Below are 17,854 nucleotides of genomic sequence, written 5' to 3'. Positions count from 1 at the left end.
GATGTACTAGATACCTTAACATATTTTTTCCTCCTGCCTTGAATTAAAGATGAAGGTAACATTAACCTCAGTCATATCCTAGGGTCTCTCTCCTCCCTGACCCATAAGCAACATTTAGTTCAGACCGTAACTTGTACAGATGCTCAGGACCTAAGAAACAGAACTGTAATAATGGGTAATGATAGAGTTTAACAAGAACCATTTTGCTGCATATCCTGAGCAGCTGGGGAATTCGGAAGGTCCTCAGTCCTGGGAACAGGATGGGCCTGTTCAGAGCCGCTCTCATACACTATGCCAGTGGGCCAAAGTGGTCTGAAACTGAAGGCTGCCATGTAATTTTAGGCTTTCACATTTCCCAGGAGAAGATATGGAATAAAAGTAAAATAAGCAACAACAACGGCACAACGTAGCAAAGTCAGCCCATTATTTAAATCCCATTTGTTTTTGTGATGGAATTAAACATGTGCTTAACTTTCTCCTACTGAAATCAATGAGAATGAAGAGTGCTTAACATGGGATGGTTTGTGCCCCAGCTCTAAAAGAAAAGAAAATCCTAGCAAATGACAGGGCACTTAAGACATTCTTTTTGAAAAGTATGCTTGCCTGGCAAAAGTGAGGAGGATGCCCAATCTTCAGTTAGGTAGGAAATTGCAACCCTATTGATTGCTTTGTTGCTGTACGTATTCTTATGCCATTCTTAATCCATCATTATTTTCGGAAGAATGTATGGCATTTTCCTTTACATCGCTGTGTCTTCAAAGCTCATCTTATTTTTTATATGAAGATATTATTCTTTGAAAGAAGCAATCTATATCAGTACACTGAATGAATGGTTTCAGTTATAGTCTTGAGTCAGGTATTTGCTCCCTGACCCACCGGATGGCAAAAGTGCAAATTTGAACCCAAGTTATTTGCTGCTGTTATTACTGTTAATATCTTTTTATGGCTTGTGCTATTTTATTGCTGTTCCTACTGTTTTGGATTGCTGTTAGCCTATGAGCTGCCTTGCAGGCACCCTGAAAGCGGAATAGAAATATATAAGATAGCAAATCAATAAGCTGGCCTTCTTTTTTTAACTTCAGCATAATTCATACCTAGGTCACAAGCTGCTTCTTTTATGCCATATGTGCACTCTTTATTTATAACTGCTCTGCCTGTGTTTCTTTTGAGAAACATGTTAGAAAGTAGTCCCCATGAACGAGTATCTTGATTTGTCAAACAAGCTACACTGATAAGAACGGCCAATGCGACACCAGGGCTCCCTAAACCCCACAGCTGTCTGTTTTCCTGCGTCTTCATGGGCCAGAGGTTATCACCCACATGAACAAGAGCACGTGGGCTCCGTCAAAGAAGCACAGTATCAACAGAACAACAGTTGACTATCAATGCTTTCCAGCTAAAGAAAACTGCAGCTCATTTTGTTGGGACATTTGATCACTGCAGCACAGAATGTCATAAAACCTAGATGGGGTTTTCTAAACAAGTAGAGCTGCTGGAGAGCAGGGACACATGGCTGAGCAGATTAAATAAGCACATTTATCAATACCAGAGCAACACACCTGCTCTGCAATAGCTCAGCATGGGGAGAGCTCCCCCTGAGAGCATGGAGACAATTCTCACTATGGGAGGCATCTGAAAATCAACTCAGACTTTGGGTGGAAATCTAAGTCGTGTTTGAATATGAATGATTTACACACTCTCTCTCTCTCTCTCTCTCTCTCTCTCTCTCTCTCTCCCCACTCCGCCCCCCAAATGAAGCTACCTTACCCTGCCCCATCTGATTGGAGCTGGACCTGTATGTTAGCATTGACGTTTCTAAACTTTTTAATATCTGCAGCTAGAAGAATATTAATACTAATGGAAAACAGTTACTACCTTGACTCTATAGAAGCATGGTTGAATAGATTGTGGAAGAATCTTACAGAGAAACTAACCCAGCAACTTAAGAGTGCTAAGGAACACAAAGAGCAAAGATGATTTTGACACATTATGGTACAGTACGTGTTTATTCTGCACACTGGAAAGGACAGTGTTGTTCCCTCAGCACGAGCTATCTATGGCTCATTCTGGGACAATCCATTAAGATGGAGAGTAGAGGACATTAAACTGCTATAATAACCTCTAAATTGTTGTACAAACCTGCCTAATGTTTGGCTGTATCTTTTACATTGCATATGCATGGAATATTTATTAGGAAGCGGGGGAAATGTGTGTTGTTTCAGGGAGGAATATTCAGGAAAGGGAAGGCTTGGGTGGCAAGGGGGCTGGGAGCCAAGGATCTGCGATGATATTTGGGGTGGAGTTGCAAGAGAAGAGAAGAGCACAGCGGGAGATGCCTTGCCAAGTCATTAATGTACCTAGCTGCTTGATGTTGGCACACCCCAAAAATAAAATGCAGGCTTTCATCAGAACACAGTGTTCGTGTCACACCCCCACACAAAAACTTCGTTTGCATTTATGATCCATTGTAAGTTGCATCTTAATTACTCTTTTCTTTTATATTTATGAAAGCAGGAGAGTGTGTTGCTTTAAAGAAAAAGTCATTTCAGTTCAGATTAATTCAGATTCTCCAGCCAGGCTCTAGAACAACTGAGCTATGAAATTGAGCGGCCTGTTTTGTGACAATAATGAGGAGATAATATTCCTAGGGAGCATCTAAGTGACGTTTTTATTGATAGGTTAATTACAAATAAAATTGTAAAGCTTTTAAAAACCATTAAAATAAAGAGACTCAGATGTATGCAACATTTGTATGTACTTTTTTCTTTTAACCCTCTATTTAGCAGGTAAATCATTAATAAACTTCCCACTATATTTCTCCCAATAAATAGCTCTATTATTTTCTTTGACACGTCAGGTTCCCCCAGATAAGCGTATCTATATTGATCCAGCAGAACTGCCTTTCTGATTGCTTTGTCCTTAGGATTCTGGATGGCACTACATGAGATGCAAGGGGAAGCATTTCTTTTGGTGGCAAGGGGCGAGGAAGACTAGTTGGCCTGGTGCAGAATTCGGTGGCCAGGTTGCTCATTGGGATTTGAGCATATTACACCCATCCTGGCCCAACTGCACTGGCTGCCAATTAGTTTCTGGACCCAGTTCAAAGTGCTGGCTTTGACCTATAAAGCCTTAAACAACTTAGGACTGCAATACCTCAAAGAATGCCTCTGCCCATTGGAACTGACTCAGACCCTGTGATAATCCTCTGAGGCATCTCTTCTATGAGAGGTCTAGAGCAGGGGTGTCAAACTCAAATTCATCGGGGGCCGCATCAGCAGTTTGGTCACCCTCAAAGGGCCGGTTGTATCTATAGGACTCAATATGCGCTCAATATAAAAACAAGTGGAGGTTTCCTGAATGCATGTAAAGTGGAGGTTTCCTGTGTAGAACAGCAGGCGCCGCTAGAGGGCAGACATTCTCTGGCTTGCAGGCTGCCGCGCATGCGCTGAAGAGGCGGCTTTCTTGTGTCAAAAAAAAAGAAGTGAGAATAAAAGGTGAAGGCTGGCGGCCGGCGGCAGCTACACGGGCCACATGACGAGGTCTGCTGGGCCGGATTCGGCCCGCGGGCCTTGTGTTTGACACCCGTGGTCTAGAGGGTGGCAACATGAGAATAGACCAGTGGCTCCCGGTTTGTGGAATACTCTCCTCAGGGAGGCTCAGCTGGCGCCTTCATTTCATGTATTTAGGTGCCAGGCAAATACATTTTTCATTCAAGCAGGCCTTTGGCTGATTACCGTATTTTTCGCCCCATAGGACGCACCGGCCCATAGGACGCACCTAGGTTTTTTGGGGGGAAATAAAGAAAAAAAATTATTTCCCCCCCAGGTGCGGAGTTAGGGCAGGGGAAGCCCGAGCTTCCCCTGACCCCAGCCCCCAGAACAGGCTGCTTTCCGCAAGCCGTGGGAGAGCTGTGTGAAGTCGCGCGGCTCTCCCACGGCTAGCGGAGTGCTGCGCGAAGCCCAAAGCTTGGGGCGTGCTGAGCTCAGCGCGCCCCAAGCTTCTGGGTGCCGGCAAGCTCTCCGCTAGCCGTGGGAGAGCTGGGTCTCCCACGGCTAGCGGATAGCTTCCTGAAGCCTGGAGAGCGAGAAGGGTCGGTGCGCACCGACCCCTTTCGCTCTCCAAGCTTCAGCGAAAGTCTGCATTTGCCCCATAGGATGCACACAGATTTCCCCTTCATTTTTGGAGGGGGAAAAGTGCGTCCTATAGGGTGAAAAATACGGTAACATTCCATGACCTTTGGGGTATGTATGTGGGAGTGGGGTTCTTGGTTTGTTTTGCTTTTTTATGTCTTTTGTGTTTTCACTTTGTATTTTTATGTTGTGATCTTTGATCTTCAGATGAAGAGCAGTATACAAATCTAATAAATAAATTTTAGAGGGGCCCAGAAAAATCCTGCAATGTCTTTGTACAGCTGCACGGTTTGTGGAGGCTGCCTTTAGAAGAACCAGGCTGCTGGATCAGACCAAAAGACCACTCAGTCCAGCATCCTGTTCTCACAATGGCCAACGAGATGCCTCTGGGAAGCCCAGAAGATGGACCTGAGCGCAACAGCACCCTCTCCGCTTGTGATTCCCAGCATCTGGTGCTCAGAGGCACACTGTCTCCAACCGTGGTTGTAGAACCTAGACATCATGGCTGGTAGCCATGCAAAGCCTGATCCTCCAAGACTTTGCCTAATCCTCTCTCAAAGCCATTCAAGTCGGCGGCCATTGCTTCATCTTGTGGGAGCAAATTTCATTGTCAACTATGCGCTGTGTGAGGAACTCCATCTTGTCTGTCCTGAATCTTCGAAACCGCAGCTTCATTAATGGATAACCCGGTTCTAGTATTATGGGAGAGGGAGAAACACTTCACTTTCTTCCCACCACACGTTTTGCTCTGTGTACATGCATGAATCATTTTACAGTGAGGAAACGTATTGTGTGAAGTATTCCTGGAGAAGGGAAGGTTCACTCCTCAGGAACTCCAGTGAGGTCTGAGAATGAACCTTGGTCAGCCAGGCAGACAGTAATGAGCCAGAGGAAGCATGGCTCTGACTCAGCTTCCAACTTCCCTGTGAAAGGCTGGAAAATCGGCAACAGAATAAAGATCTAGGAATTGGAATCGAAGGAATACTGAGGAAAGAGCTGAATTGTGGTGGGGTCAGTGGGAAAGACAGGCATTAATCGGGCCTTTTGATGAACGCAGGTTACTAGATGTGCTTAGCAGGTTAGTAAATATTTTCAGTCGACGTGCACGGTTGGTTTATGACGTGTCAAAGCAATTACAGTTGCCTAACTTAAAGCAAGTTGCCTGCTGTGCCATTCTTGAATGAGCAGGCCTCCGCCAACAAAAAAAAACCTCATTACAGGTGTGCCGCTTCCCTGCTGCACCAGAAATGAAGGTAATTGCATGTGCGGGCTTTCAACCTGCGTTAAGTGGGGAAATTTAATGGTAAAAACAGCCCCCGATGATTGTGCACAAAGGGCACTGCTGTCTGCCATCTCCTTAATGCATTTTATAATTAAACCTCTTGAAAGAGACTAATTACCCTATGGAAAGTGACATCTCCTATTTATACGTGCATTGTAGCTTCCAAATTAAATATTCAATATCTTATTACTTTTTTCATCCTTCCTTCTGATAGAAAGAAGCAGCCTGGGAAGGGCCCTGCATTGTGCAAGTTCTCCCACAGCATGGGGCTCCCTCTCTCCTGAGCTGAAAGCCCCTCTCTCGGTGAAAGTTAACTCATTAAAGCAGTCCTCGTAACAGCAGTTCCAATGCACAGGCTGCTGCCATTGGTGGCTGGTGTAGCTCAGCTTACCGTATTTTTCGCCCTATAGGACTTTTTCCCACGGCTTGCGGAGAGCTGCCTGCACGCCCCAGGCTTCGCGCAGCTCTCCCAGGCTTGCGGATAGCAGCCTGTTCTGGGGGCTAGGGTCGGGGGAAGTTCGGGCTTCCCCTGCCCCAGCCCCGCACCTGGGGGGGGGGAAATAATTTTTTTTCTTTATTTCCCCCCCAAAAAACTAGGTGCGCCTTATGGGCCGGTGCGCCCTATGGGGCGAAAAATATGGTAATTTTTGCTCTAGCCATTCACTTACTAGGTGGCCTCAAGCAAGTCATAAGAATGTTGGACAAGCCCTGCTAGATCAGGCCAATGGGTTAATAACTGGGTTGATTAACTGCCCACCCTTTGAATGGAAGAGCCTATATAGCAGCCCAGCAGAACAGCCAGATATTAGCTTAATTGCTTCTGGATGGGGTTTCCATGCTGACTTCCCATCAATAAGTAATCCCAGATATTTAAATCTGGGTACTTGCTCAAGGGTGTGACCGTCTAGAGTCCACATGGATTTGGTAGTCCTCTTGCCAAATACAGTGTCCTTGGTTTTATCGTAGTTAATTTTTAGATGTTCTTTTTTTATACAGCTGTCCAAATTTAACCAGTATCCTCCTGAGGTATTGGAAGTGTTGAATTTTTGGCTAATATCCCAAAAAATAGCTAACAACTTTTGTGTCCAGATTTTCACTTCTTGAAATATCGCATCCCTAACCAACACAAGTTCAATAATACTTCATTTAGGAACACGGCTAACAGCTCGGCACTGCCTACCAACCAAACTTGCTTCCACTGAGCAGTTGCCAGTTCCTCTACGTCCTCCTAAGACCCCACCCATGCCTCAGCTCGAAGTTTCCCTAGCAGCCTTAAACTACGGCTGAAAACTTAAACTAAACTTAAACTCTGTGCCCTTTGTTCTGCTACATGCAAAGCCCTCTTTGCTCAGTTCAGTAGGAACAGCAAGCTCCTGGGCGACTTCGGCAGATGCTGTCTTCTCTTCCCGTTTCATCAGCAAAGCCTGCCTTGCTTTCTGCACCTGGCTCTTCTTGCTTGCTCCCATCTGCTCGCATCTTCCAGCCTCCAGCTATTCCTCCCCTCCCTCCCTCTGACCTGTCCTCAGTGCCCCACTCCCCTGGCTCCAAGCCTTCCTCTTCTGAGGCATCCCTAGGGGGCTTCTTGGCTGCTGCCTCCCACCACTCCTCTTCAGCCAGCCAGTCACAAGGAAGTGGTCTTTCAGATATCTGGGGCCTAAGTTGTTTAAACACTGGCGTGAGCACCTTAAATTCAATCCAGAAACAAACTGAGTTCTAAACAGAATCCAAATCAGGATTCTGGCCGCTGTATTCGGCAAAGCTGAAGTTTCTGAATTGTCTTCAAGGGCAACACCCCCTAAATTCCTGATCCCAGACAAGATCTGCACACGACCTTCCCTTCCCCAAGTCTTTTCCAACCCCCAGACATTTTTTTCCCTTACTGAGCAGGGTCAGCCCTACCATTGGGCAGAGTGAGGCAGTCACTTCAGGTGGCTGATATCGAGTGGGGAGCTGTGGAAGCTCCTCTTGGGCCACTGGCCATTGCCCTTAGCTGGAGAGATTAGAGCTGTGTGTCCCATGACCTGCCAGAAATATCCTAAACTGCCCTTTGGTGGGCGATGCTACCCCATTGCCAGTGTTGAAGGAAGATTCAGCCACCAGTCCAGTCAGCTCCTGTGCATGGGATGGAGAGGGACGTGTGCAGAGCTGACATCCATACAGCTGTGCGGCATAATGATACCTCTCATTGTTTTCTCTGCTTGCTAGGCCTTTGCTCTTTGTCACAAAGAGCTTCTCATTTGTCTCACTGGGAATCATGTTCTGTTTTCATAAATTGGTGCAAAGGCCTAGTCTCCAGGTAGGATATTTAGAGCTATAGCATATAATTACAATGCCCCTTATTTTTATGGTATGAAGCATGTTGCACTAATTTTTTGAGAGTCTGTGTGCTGCTCTCCCCTAATGTGAGGCAGCAATGTTTTCTAGATTACAATTGAAAAAAATTAAAAGGTTACAACTGCCTGTGATATTCTAATGGAAGAAGCCTTAAAGCATGAATGTTGTGCAGCATCTTAGATGAGAGCTATAATTTAAAGAATTTATTCCAGAACACTAATGTATATTTTTTGACCAAACTGCGGGAGGCAGTGGAAGACAGGAGTGCCTGGTGTGCTCTGGTCCATGAGGTCATGAAGAGCCGGACATGACTAAATGACTAAACAACAACAATGTATAATTTACCAATGGTCATGCTAATCCCCTGTACAGAGCCTGAAGTGTGTATAACTCCGGCAGATAATGCAGTCTCAAAAACAATTCTGTTTGAAATTTCATTTTTTTAAAAAGTTACATTAAAAGTTGAGATTATTAGCTGACCTTTCTTTTGTGGCTGCTCTTAAAGATTTCCTCTGACCCATGAGATTCTAAAGACATTTCTAACAAGACAACCTGAGTTGTTCTGGAGAATCAAGTCAACCATATATAACAGCAATCTTGTTCCTTCCCTTTTATTTTTCCTGAAATAGATTCTGTGGATTGTCCTCAGTTTGTGTAAAGATACTGTATAATGGATCACCTATTTGCTTCTGATTTATGATAGCATCAACTGCACAGCTGAAACAGATTTAGCATCCTAGAGGAACTCATTTTGCATTTCTTTGTTGTGTATACAATAAATCTGGCCAATTTATGTCTCTTTGTCAATACAAGCCTGCTTGGGACTAGTGTTTGTGGAAAGCTAGCAAACTGGTGCCTTGCCACACTTTTGTGTGCTGTGTAACTAAGGCATTAGTGCTCAATTTAGTTTCAAGAATTATCAGAGCAGTCAGCATCCATTGCCAGTTTTGCTAAAACTGGATAACGATATATGAAGCAGGGAATTAGGATAAAGTCCTTCAAATGCCTTCAGAGTCTGCTTCAGAAAACAAAGGATGGTTAAACATAGATCGTGAGTTTTGAGGTTTATTAGAAGCAGATTAACTTAAATGTATGATTCAGACCACAGGCGATGCACAATTTTCAGGCAGGAACTATCTTAATTGCGAGTGGCTTCCTAGTTCATGATTATATATTTATATATAAACTTCTCTGTCTCCAAAATGATCAGGGCACTGTACTTATCCTCGGAGATTTTCACAACAACTTTGTTGGGGCATGTTAGGTTGAGAGATGAAAGTGACTTGCCCCAAGGTCACCCAGTGACCTTGTAGGCTGATGGGCCTAGTGTTTGCAATGGGTACATGGAGCAAGGTGGGTAAGACTGTGCCTGCTGGCTGGCCCCACATCCTCTGCACATTCTCTAGAAACTCTGAACAGAGCCCATGATGTATGCAAACTGGACACATAGGGCTAAGGTAGTTAGCAGCTGATAAGCTTTCAAATATGACACTCATATTTCAGGAATTGGCAGAGACTGCGAGACTCCTTAGCAGCAGAGAAACATGTTGAATAGAATAATAATAATAATAAGAAGAAGAGTTTGGATTTGATATCCCGCCTTTCACTCCCTTTAAGGAGTCTCAAAGTGGCTAACATTCTCCCATCCCTTCCTCCCCCACAACAAACACTCTGTGAGGTAAGTGGGGCTGAGAGACTTCAGAGAAGTGTGACTGGCCCAAGGTCACCCAGCAGCTGCAGGTGAAGGAGCGGAGACGCGAACCCGGTTCACCAGATTACGAGTCTACCGCTCTTAACCACTAGAGCACCGTCATATCAGAAACATTGATTACAGAAAAGAAAACACCTTCAGGTAATTTGAATTGGCTGTATGTTGACTTGAATATCTCTATATCAATGTAACCTAAGTAAAGAGTTCTGTTTACTCAAATATCTTATTAGCGGAATGTCTGGGGCAACTAGAAAATGAGATTGTACTGTAATTTTGCTCTCGTCACCCAGGAGGCTTTGATCTGTTGCACTTGTTGAATACAAATGCATTCTGTTTGCTTTCTGTTCCCGGCTGCACTTTCAATTGTTTTTTTACCCTTTGGAGTTCCCAGTGTTTCTTCTATAAATGAACACCTCTTCTCTAATCTCTGATGAGTTCAGTTCCATCAGTCTTGTGTACCCATCATTCTTAGTTCGTTTGTTTGTACTGAGTCTATTGACCCATCCAGTGAGCCTCACCAAAGAGGCACATCCTCTTAAATGCGGGATTGCCGTTTCTTTTTATTCACCTGCTTTTCTCTCTCGCATGAGTTTGCTGAATGAGCTCCAGTATCCCAGCCAACTGCAGCCTTCTCTGACTCACAGATACCTCAGGGTAGAATGCTTTTGGGTAATGCTTTATTGATGATGACAAACTCTCACTGTGCGATGCAAAAGGCTACACACTCCCCAAAGCACTCATTTACAGTGAAGTGTTTGGAAAGCTCCAGAGTTAGTTCCTCAATAGCTCAAGCACCACCTATACTTTGAAGGCATGGGCAATTCTGGCCCATGCTCAAGTCTGCAGGAGACAGAGACATTCTTATGAAGCACCTACATCTACGATTTCATGCAGCTTTCTGTAACGTGTGTCCTTGTGCCTGTATATAATACAAAGATGACTGAGTTACTCATGCCTCTGTCCTTCTCATGGAAATAACATTCAGTGACATTGCTGTAATCTAAAGAAACTCCCTCAACCAATCTTTAATTAGTTGGCTTCAGAATGGAGGAGGACTATAGCTAGCATGAGTGAGTGAAGAATTAGGAAGAGTACCTCCCTGCCCCCAATTCAGAATGTCATGAATGAAAGCTGCAATATATGTCAGGTTTCCCTCCAATAAGATGCTTATATATTGTCAGAAAGAAATTGCAAAACAAATCCAGGAATCATCAAATCCACAATGCATGATGGAAGAGACTTGTTTATCTTTGTGTTATTTCTTCCCTATTTAAAGACAGCACTTTTGGAATGGTTATGAATGCATCTATTTTTAGTTCTCAGCTCTCTTTCTGATCATTCACACAAAGCCCAACAACAAATACATAGTTTTCTCTTTTGCAATAAAAAAGTAAACAAAATACTCCATAGGCTGGTAGTTAATATTTAAATATTGCCCTTCTCAAGTCCCTGAGTGCTGTCTCATAGATTAATTCTCGAGAAAACCCTTTGTTGCATAGAAATCACTGCAAAATTATGGTTTCCAGAGCTAAAAATAACTTTACATTAAGAGAAGCTATTTCCTGCATCAAGAGGAAAGAGCAGTCGCTGAACATTTGGATGAGCTCCATGGACTACTATGCATGAGTAATCAGGCACAGGCATCTTTTTAACTTTCTGACAATGCAATCCTATACTGTACGACGTGTTTCACCAGAAGAAAGGCCCACTGAGGTCAATGAGGCTCCCTCCCAGATGAGGAGCTATAGTGTAAGTCCCACCTCAAGACTCTGGAGAGGGAGAGGCTTAAGAGAAAAAGTTGCAGGGCAGCATTCATGCAGCACAGTCCTACATGCTTTGAGTCCGGCTGGGAGTTATATTCAAGTAAGTGTACACAAAATCGCAGCCTGACATCCTGACCCTCCACATGCTTTCTTCAAAGTACGTTTGACTTTGTTCAATGATAGTTGCAGAACAACCAGTACATTTGTGTTGGTGCTGACCTTTAAAGCCCTAAACGGCCTCGGTCCAGTATACCTGAAGGAGCGTCTCCACCCCCATCATTCTGCCCGGACACTGAGGTCCAGCGCCGAGAGCCTTCTGGCGGTTCCCTCACTGCGAGAAGCCAAATTACAGGGAACCAGGCAGAGGGCCTTCTTGGTAGTGGCACCTGCCCTGTGGAGCACCCTCCTACCAGATGTCAAAGAGAAAAACAACTACCAGACTTTTAGAAGACACCTGAAGGCAGCCCTGTTTAGGGAAGCTTTTAATGTTTGACGGACTATTGTATTTTAATATTTTGTTGGAAACTGCCCAGAGTGGCTGGGGAAACCCAGACAGATGGACAGGGTATAAATAGTAAAAAATTATTATTATTATTATTATTAGTAGTAGTAGTAGTATAGAATGCCACCATAGTGCACCCCTAGTAAAAACTCAATTCAGGGTGAATATGACTTAATGGCTTCAAGTTACTAAACAGCAGGAAAAACTTTCTAATAGTTTGACAGTGGAACAGTCTCCCTTGGGAGGGCTGTGGACTCTCCTTCCTTGGAGGTTTTTAAGCAGATGTTGGATGGCCATCTGTCATGCATGATCTACCTGAGATTCCTGCATTGCAGGGGGTTGTGGACCTTGGGGTCCCTTCCAACTCTACAATTCTATGGTTCCTTGATTCAATGACTTATACCACCAGTGTATGTTTCACCAGGTTTCTGGTCACATGACAAACCTGAAAGGGGTTCGGAAGTCTCTCCTTGCCCCTTCCCCAGAATTTCCCCTTTTGGGGACTCACACTGTCTTACATTAGACTGGCTGAGCCACTGCTAAACTGGGACAGCCCAAGATCGGCCAAATCCAAACTCTCTAATCCTGCAAGATTGTGGGTTTGGACTGTGCCGTTCTTTTCAAGTACCTCTGCTAGCTCCCACCTCTTCAACCCAGCTTACCCTCATTCTTCCGTTTCTTATTGCTGGCCCATCTTCTGCCAACCTCAACACATAGAGATCCATTTTGTACTCTCTTCCTCCTCGAATGCTGAATCCAAATCCTTTGGCTCCCTTCTCCATGTCCACAGTAAAATAATCAAAGTCCTGTGTGGTCAAAGAACAGTGGGGAAATGAATCATTTCAATGAATGGAGAGCAATTTTCTTTATCGAGGCTACAATTCTCAACCCATAGCTAAATTAAATGAAAATACTTGTGACTCAGCTTGATTTACTGCAGGCATGGGGGACCTTTGGCCCTCCAGATGTTGCCGAACTCTAACTCCGATCACCCTTAGCAAACATGGCCAGTGGCCTGGGATGGTGGAAGTTGTAGTTTGGCAATATCTGTAAAGGCCAAATGTTCCCAACATCTGTATTAATGTTTGATGCTACAGCCTGGTTCAAACACTTACTAGTTGGCAGCAGTTATCGTGTGGTGAAAGGCATCTAAAATTATGTGTGATACATGTAGTCCACATGGAGGCTGGTACTCAAAAAGGCCCAATTCCAATTATCATTCGTTCTTTTTTTTTGTTTTGTTTTTACTGGGAAGAATCATGCAAATCTGGTGGTTGTGTTTTCAGCCTTCGATGTGTATTGAAGAAGAAAGGAGTGTACTTATTTCTCCACACAGGCTGTTGTTATCTGGTAAGTATCTGATCTGGGTACATGGGTGTTTTTTTATGTTTTTGCAGCTTTGGGGGAGATGTCTGAATGCAGCCATTATATCAGCAGATAAGCATTTTGAATGGGGTGTGCCAATACCTAAGGTGAATCAGTGTCACAAACCATAGCTTTATGGTGGCTCCTTAAGATCTGTCCCAGGCAGATTGGTCAGTGGAAAGAAAACCAAGGAGGCTGGAGTATGTTTACCTGGAAGTAATCCTAGTGAAATAAATAGGACATACTTCCATGGAAATATTTATATGATTGGGATGCAAATCAGCTTAACTCTAAGTATTTCAACTGTGGATTGCAGATAAGGCTGTGAAGAGATTTTGAGGGTATTAAACACTTCTCTTAATTTTTTTTAGAAAATGTATACATAAACAGAAGTTTTCTTGCCCTTCTGAATCACCAAGGCACTCTCAATCTGAATTATACATGATGCATTAATAATCTCTCTTTCTCTCTGTAAATTTCCTTCCCCCTCCTTTCAGGTCCACTTTATAAAATTAGCAAAACCAAGCAGGAAAGCCTTCCCTAGACTATGGGGTGAGGGAGGATTGTCTGAATGCTTCCCCACAAAGGAATACTTGGGGCTTATCCACACCATAGGTGCCAACTCCTAGGGGCCCTGCTCTGCTGTCCCTCCAGTTTGGGGGTGCCCTCCCCAATGTTCAGAACAATCAGGGGGCGAAGTAGGCCAAGCATGGAGCTGAGTGTAGCACAGCTCTAGTGGCCGGCTCCTTCTCCTCCTGCTACTGCGGAGGGGAAGGAGGGGAGAAGCAGCCCCCAGCTGGTGGCAGTGACAGGAGGAGGAAGAGGAAGATGATTGTGGAGCTGAGCGCAGTTCAGTGGCCGGTGGCTCCTCATGACAATTGCCCGAAATAAGCTCAACAACTTCTTTGGCGATCAAAAGCTCAACAACTTCTGCTGTGCCACTGATCGTCCTGAAATATGGCAACCCTACCAAAGTAGCACTGAGTAATGCAAAATCTGTTTTAGGATTCCCCCTGCCCCAATCCTCCACAGCAGATTTGGGGAGGAGGGGAGGAAAGTGGGGGAAGGCCCATTGCACAAGTAGAAATCCTTGTTAGTTGGATACTGCCCTTATCAATGCATTCAAAATTAAATTGATCCTGTGCATCTGCCTTATACTAACTCATTAGACCATTGGTCCAACTAGTCCAGTATTGTCTACTCAAACTGGCAGCAGCTTTCCAGAGTCTCTGGCACAGTCCTTTCCCATTGCCTTTGTTTATGTGGGCATGTCAGGGATTGAGCCTGGGAAACTTCTACACGCCAAGCCCATGCTCTACCCCTGAATGGTGTCTCTTCTCTTTTCCTGCATGCAAACCACTCGGTTTGGGACTTTAGTTAAATATCAACAGTCAGAAGTATCAAACTTCATCGTGAACAGCTTTGGGCATGGTATAATGGAAAAACGTTATTAGAACGATAGATACAAACAGACAGATACCTGGGGCTGCCTGTAATCTGATAAAGGGTATTGCCTGGTGTCAGGAGAATGTTGCCTGTAGTCTATCAACGGGGGCTGTCGGTAGTCCAGAGGTGGCGGTTGCTGGTAATCCAAAACTGGAGGGTGTCTGTAGTCTAATGGAGGCTGCCTATAGTCCGTTGAAGGCTGCCTATAGTCTGTAAAGGGAGGTTGTCGGATGTCGGGCTTCACATCCTGCCTTGCTTTTACCTCTGACCTATAACTAAGCAATAAAGAATTGTTACGTTGGAACCTTAGTAAGGCATTATTTAAACTGAAAACTGGGTAGCTGGGTAGCTTCAAGAAATGAAAAGCGTACTTCTGGGTTGCAAAATGAGTTGAACTGAATTCGGGATTGGGTGGAAAATGAGGAGAGACCATACCAGATCAAGGGGATAGTTAAAAGCATGATACCCACGGTTGGTAAATGGTGAGTGGAGACTGTGAGCTGCTCAATGTAATGAAAGCAGGCAACTGCTGAGTGTCTAGTTGCCCCCACACAGATGTGACTGGTGGTAGCTGGGCAGTCAGCAACGGCACTTATTTTTTTTTGCACTGCCTGTGCCATCCTCTGCCTCCTAGCGGTTGCTGGTGAGGACATACTTATTCTCCCTCTTTGATTGTCCTATGGTAGCTGTAGGTGCGTTGTCTCAAATGGCTGCTGTTACGGGGGAATATATGTGCTCTAGCGCAGTCCAGACTGGCAGGACCTTCATTTTTTGAAGCCGGTTTGTGGCTAGACACCACTCCCTTAGGAACAAGACCCATGCACACTCATTTTCAGAAAGCGCAATGTAAATGTTTGTCTAGTTTTACCCTGAAGATTAAATAAAATAAATGTGGGCATTTATTGCAATGTTTCCCATTCCATATTTTAAAAATAACTCTGCATAAAAATTCACATGCATCTTCAAAGGTCAGAGTCAAAAGTGTGTAGGGCAGGCATAGGCAAACTCGGCCCTCCATATGTTTTGGGACTACAACTCCCATCATCCTGTTAGCTAGGGGTGATAGGAGTTGTAGTCCCAAAACAGCTGGAGGGCCGAGTTTGCCTATGTTTTGTGTAGGGTCACCCCCAGTCTGCCATCCCTCTCTCCCTCTACGCCTTTCACTCTCTTTCTCCCACCGTTCTCCACTCTTTCAGCTACCCCTTTCCCCCCTTTTCTCTCTTCTTGACACCCAGATGACATTAGCTCAAAGGCCACATGAAACTGAGCTGTTCTCTACTCAATGTCAAGGATCCAAAGAATTGAACAACTAGCTTCACCCACCTACAGAATTCTGACCCTGTGTTTCTCTAACCTCATCCTTTGTAGTAGCAACATTTCTTTATTTCTATTTGACATTTATGCCTTACTGTTCTTCTGTCCTGGAACCCAAGGGCAGCATACACAAGGAGCACAAGGTGGCCTCCCATCCTGAGCCAAGCCTACTTGGCTTCAGCAAAGTTGGTGCACTGGGTTCCTTCAGAACCCTACAATCTTTTGAAATGGAAAATATGTTCAGAAGCAGTTTGTGCTAAGGCATCAGGAGGTCTGCTCTCCAAAAAGTATAAGAAGTTAACAATCAAAAGCTCCCACTGGATGCACCTAAAGTAGCTTTCTTATAGTACCTTATAAAGATTTTGGATCATTAGCATCTCAGTCTTCAGCACATTACTTAAAAGTAAACCCCACTGATTCAAAGCAACTTGCTTCTACAGTTAAGTGTGTTTAGGATTGCAGTCTTAATTTTGTAGGAGTGTTAAATGAATATGACATACAGAGCATTGTACTTGAACCACAACTAATTAGTCCTTTTTATAACACCGTGTAGGAACTTTGAAACTGTCATTTACTGTTGGGTCAAGGTTTGGACGAGGTACATTGGTAAATCAATGATGTGAATGACTATAATGATAATGTATTAGGTCACATTTTACAAGACGAAAGTTAATTCAAGGACAAAATATAATTGTCCGGAAATTATAAAATGGCCATAGAAGTTTTAACCTGATACTTTCTCTTAAGGTAGAGCTTTCTTACTTGTGTCTATGAGGGATACAAAAAAGTAGATTGGTAACTAACATGGAGAAATGATTTGGAGATTAATGATCTGCTATAAACCAAGAAAGCTGTAAATTTGCTTGAGAAAATGATTTCTAATACTGGTTTGTTTGTGTGGCTCATGAGAGGGACTCAGTTTTAAGATTAAAAAGATGGAACGGCATCATAACCATATCTGACTCTCATGACCACTTCTGATCAAAGTAACTTTTGTGCACCATTTTCACATGATAAGGTGTTCTATGGCAACAATGCAAGTCATATTGTCAGGAATCTGGCAGTGAAACCAGTGATATAATATTATGAGGCAGTACCATAAGAACTCTTAACATGAATAAGGTAAAATCATGTCAAAAGTCATCAAATGAAAGCTTTGGCAATTACTACATAGGCAAAGTGCCATTTGCGCTAGGTTCCACTCACAGCAACGGATACGTCATCACCAAATTATGCACTGTTTCATTAGCATAAAGGGCTGGATGCAGGTAGACCGTGAGAGGAATTCTGCTCAATGAATGGTCCCTCTCACAGAATGAGTTGGGGAGGTACTTCCCTGACTTATTCCCTGTAGCTCCTTCTGTTCCTTAAAAATATGCTCTGGAACAATATGGGGAGTGAAACAGAAGAGAAGACTTGGGGGGAACTGCTCCCTTCTCCTTCCATGAGTGGGAGCCTCTCCTGATCATGGTCCTTTCTGCGGACAGAAAGAGCCCTTCTGTTTGTGGGAGGGCTATTCTGATCTGAGCCAAAATGTTGACTACATCTGAGCCGCCCCCTTCACTTCCCCCAAAGGGTCTCCCAAACCCACCATTAGGGAATCACAGTCTTTCATTGTATACCTGGAGGAAGCAGAATGCTGGATCACCTGCTCTTTCCTTACCTGTTTTCGTGTCCTTGGGACTGGAGAGGCTGTGGAGGCGCTGGCTGTGTTACGGGGCTCTGCTGGGATAGGGGGCTTTGCTGAGCCATGGGGCTGTGCTGCTGCGCCATGGGGCTCTGTTTTTCTGAGCTGGGTGCGGAAGCTGGGCTGTTCAGCTCTGCATAACGGAAGACTGGTGATTAGAGAGCTGTCACCGCGTGGCATTTAGTAAAGGGCAAAGGGAGGCAATCATTGCTGTGTCATACCCCATCTCAGGCAATTTATGTTCTGTTGCTTTTATTATCATGGCTTGTAATTAGATTTTAAGACACCTGAACTTAGAAAGCTTCATCTGACCGTGTTTG

The 17,854-nt window shown here is 44.3% G+C and overlaps 1 protein-coding gene across 26 annotated transcripts in view; it reads right to left on the bottom strand.

The window, feature by feature from the left end:
* The window catches only part of MAGI2 (membrane associated guanylate kinase, WW and PDZ domain containing 2), a 616,514-nt gene that overhangs the window by 30,388 nt on the left and 568,272 nt on the right, over nt 1-17,854 (bottom strand). For 24 of the 26 annotated variants that reach the window (XM_053406400.1, XM_053406409.1, XM_053406406.1 and 21 more), the window contains 3 exons: nt 17,511-17,667; nt 14,568-14,808; nt 12,385-12,528 (listed from right to left, as the gene is read on the bottom strand). In XM_053406400.1, the coding sequence (XP_053262375.1) occupies nt 12,385-12,528; nt 14,568-14,808; nt 17,511-17,667 (542 nt within the window). Of the gene's footprint in view, nt 1-18; nt 151-12,384; nt 12,529-14,567; nt 14,809-17,510; nt 17,668-17,854 lie in introns of those variants that run through there. The other 2 variants (XM_053406422.1, XM_053406403.1) reach the window with 2 other exon arrangements.

Source organism: Podarcis raffonei, chromosome 10 (genome assembly GCF_027172205.1).
Source record: "Podarcis raffonei isolate rPodRaf1 chromosome 10, rPodRaf1.pri, whole genome shotgun sequence".
NCBI lineage: Eukaryota > Metazoa > Chordata > Lepidosauria > Squamata > Lacertidae > Podarcis > Podarcis raffonei.
Note: the sequence above shows the minus strand (reverse complement) of the source record. Positions and strands in the feature narration are given on the sequence as shown.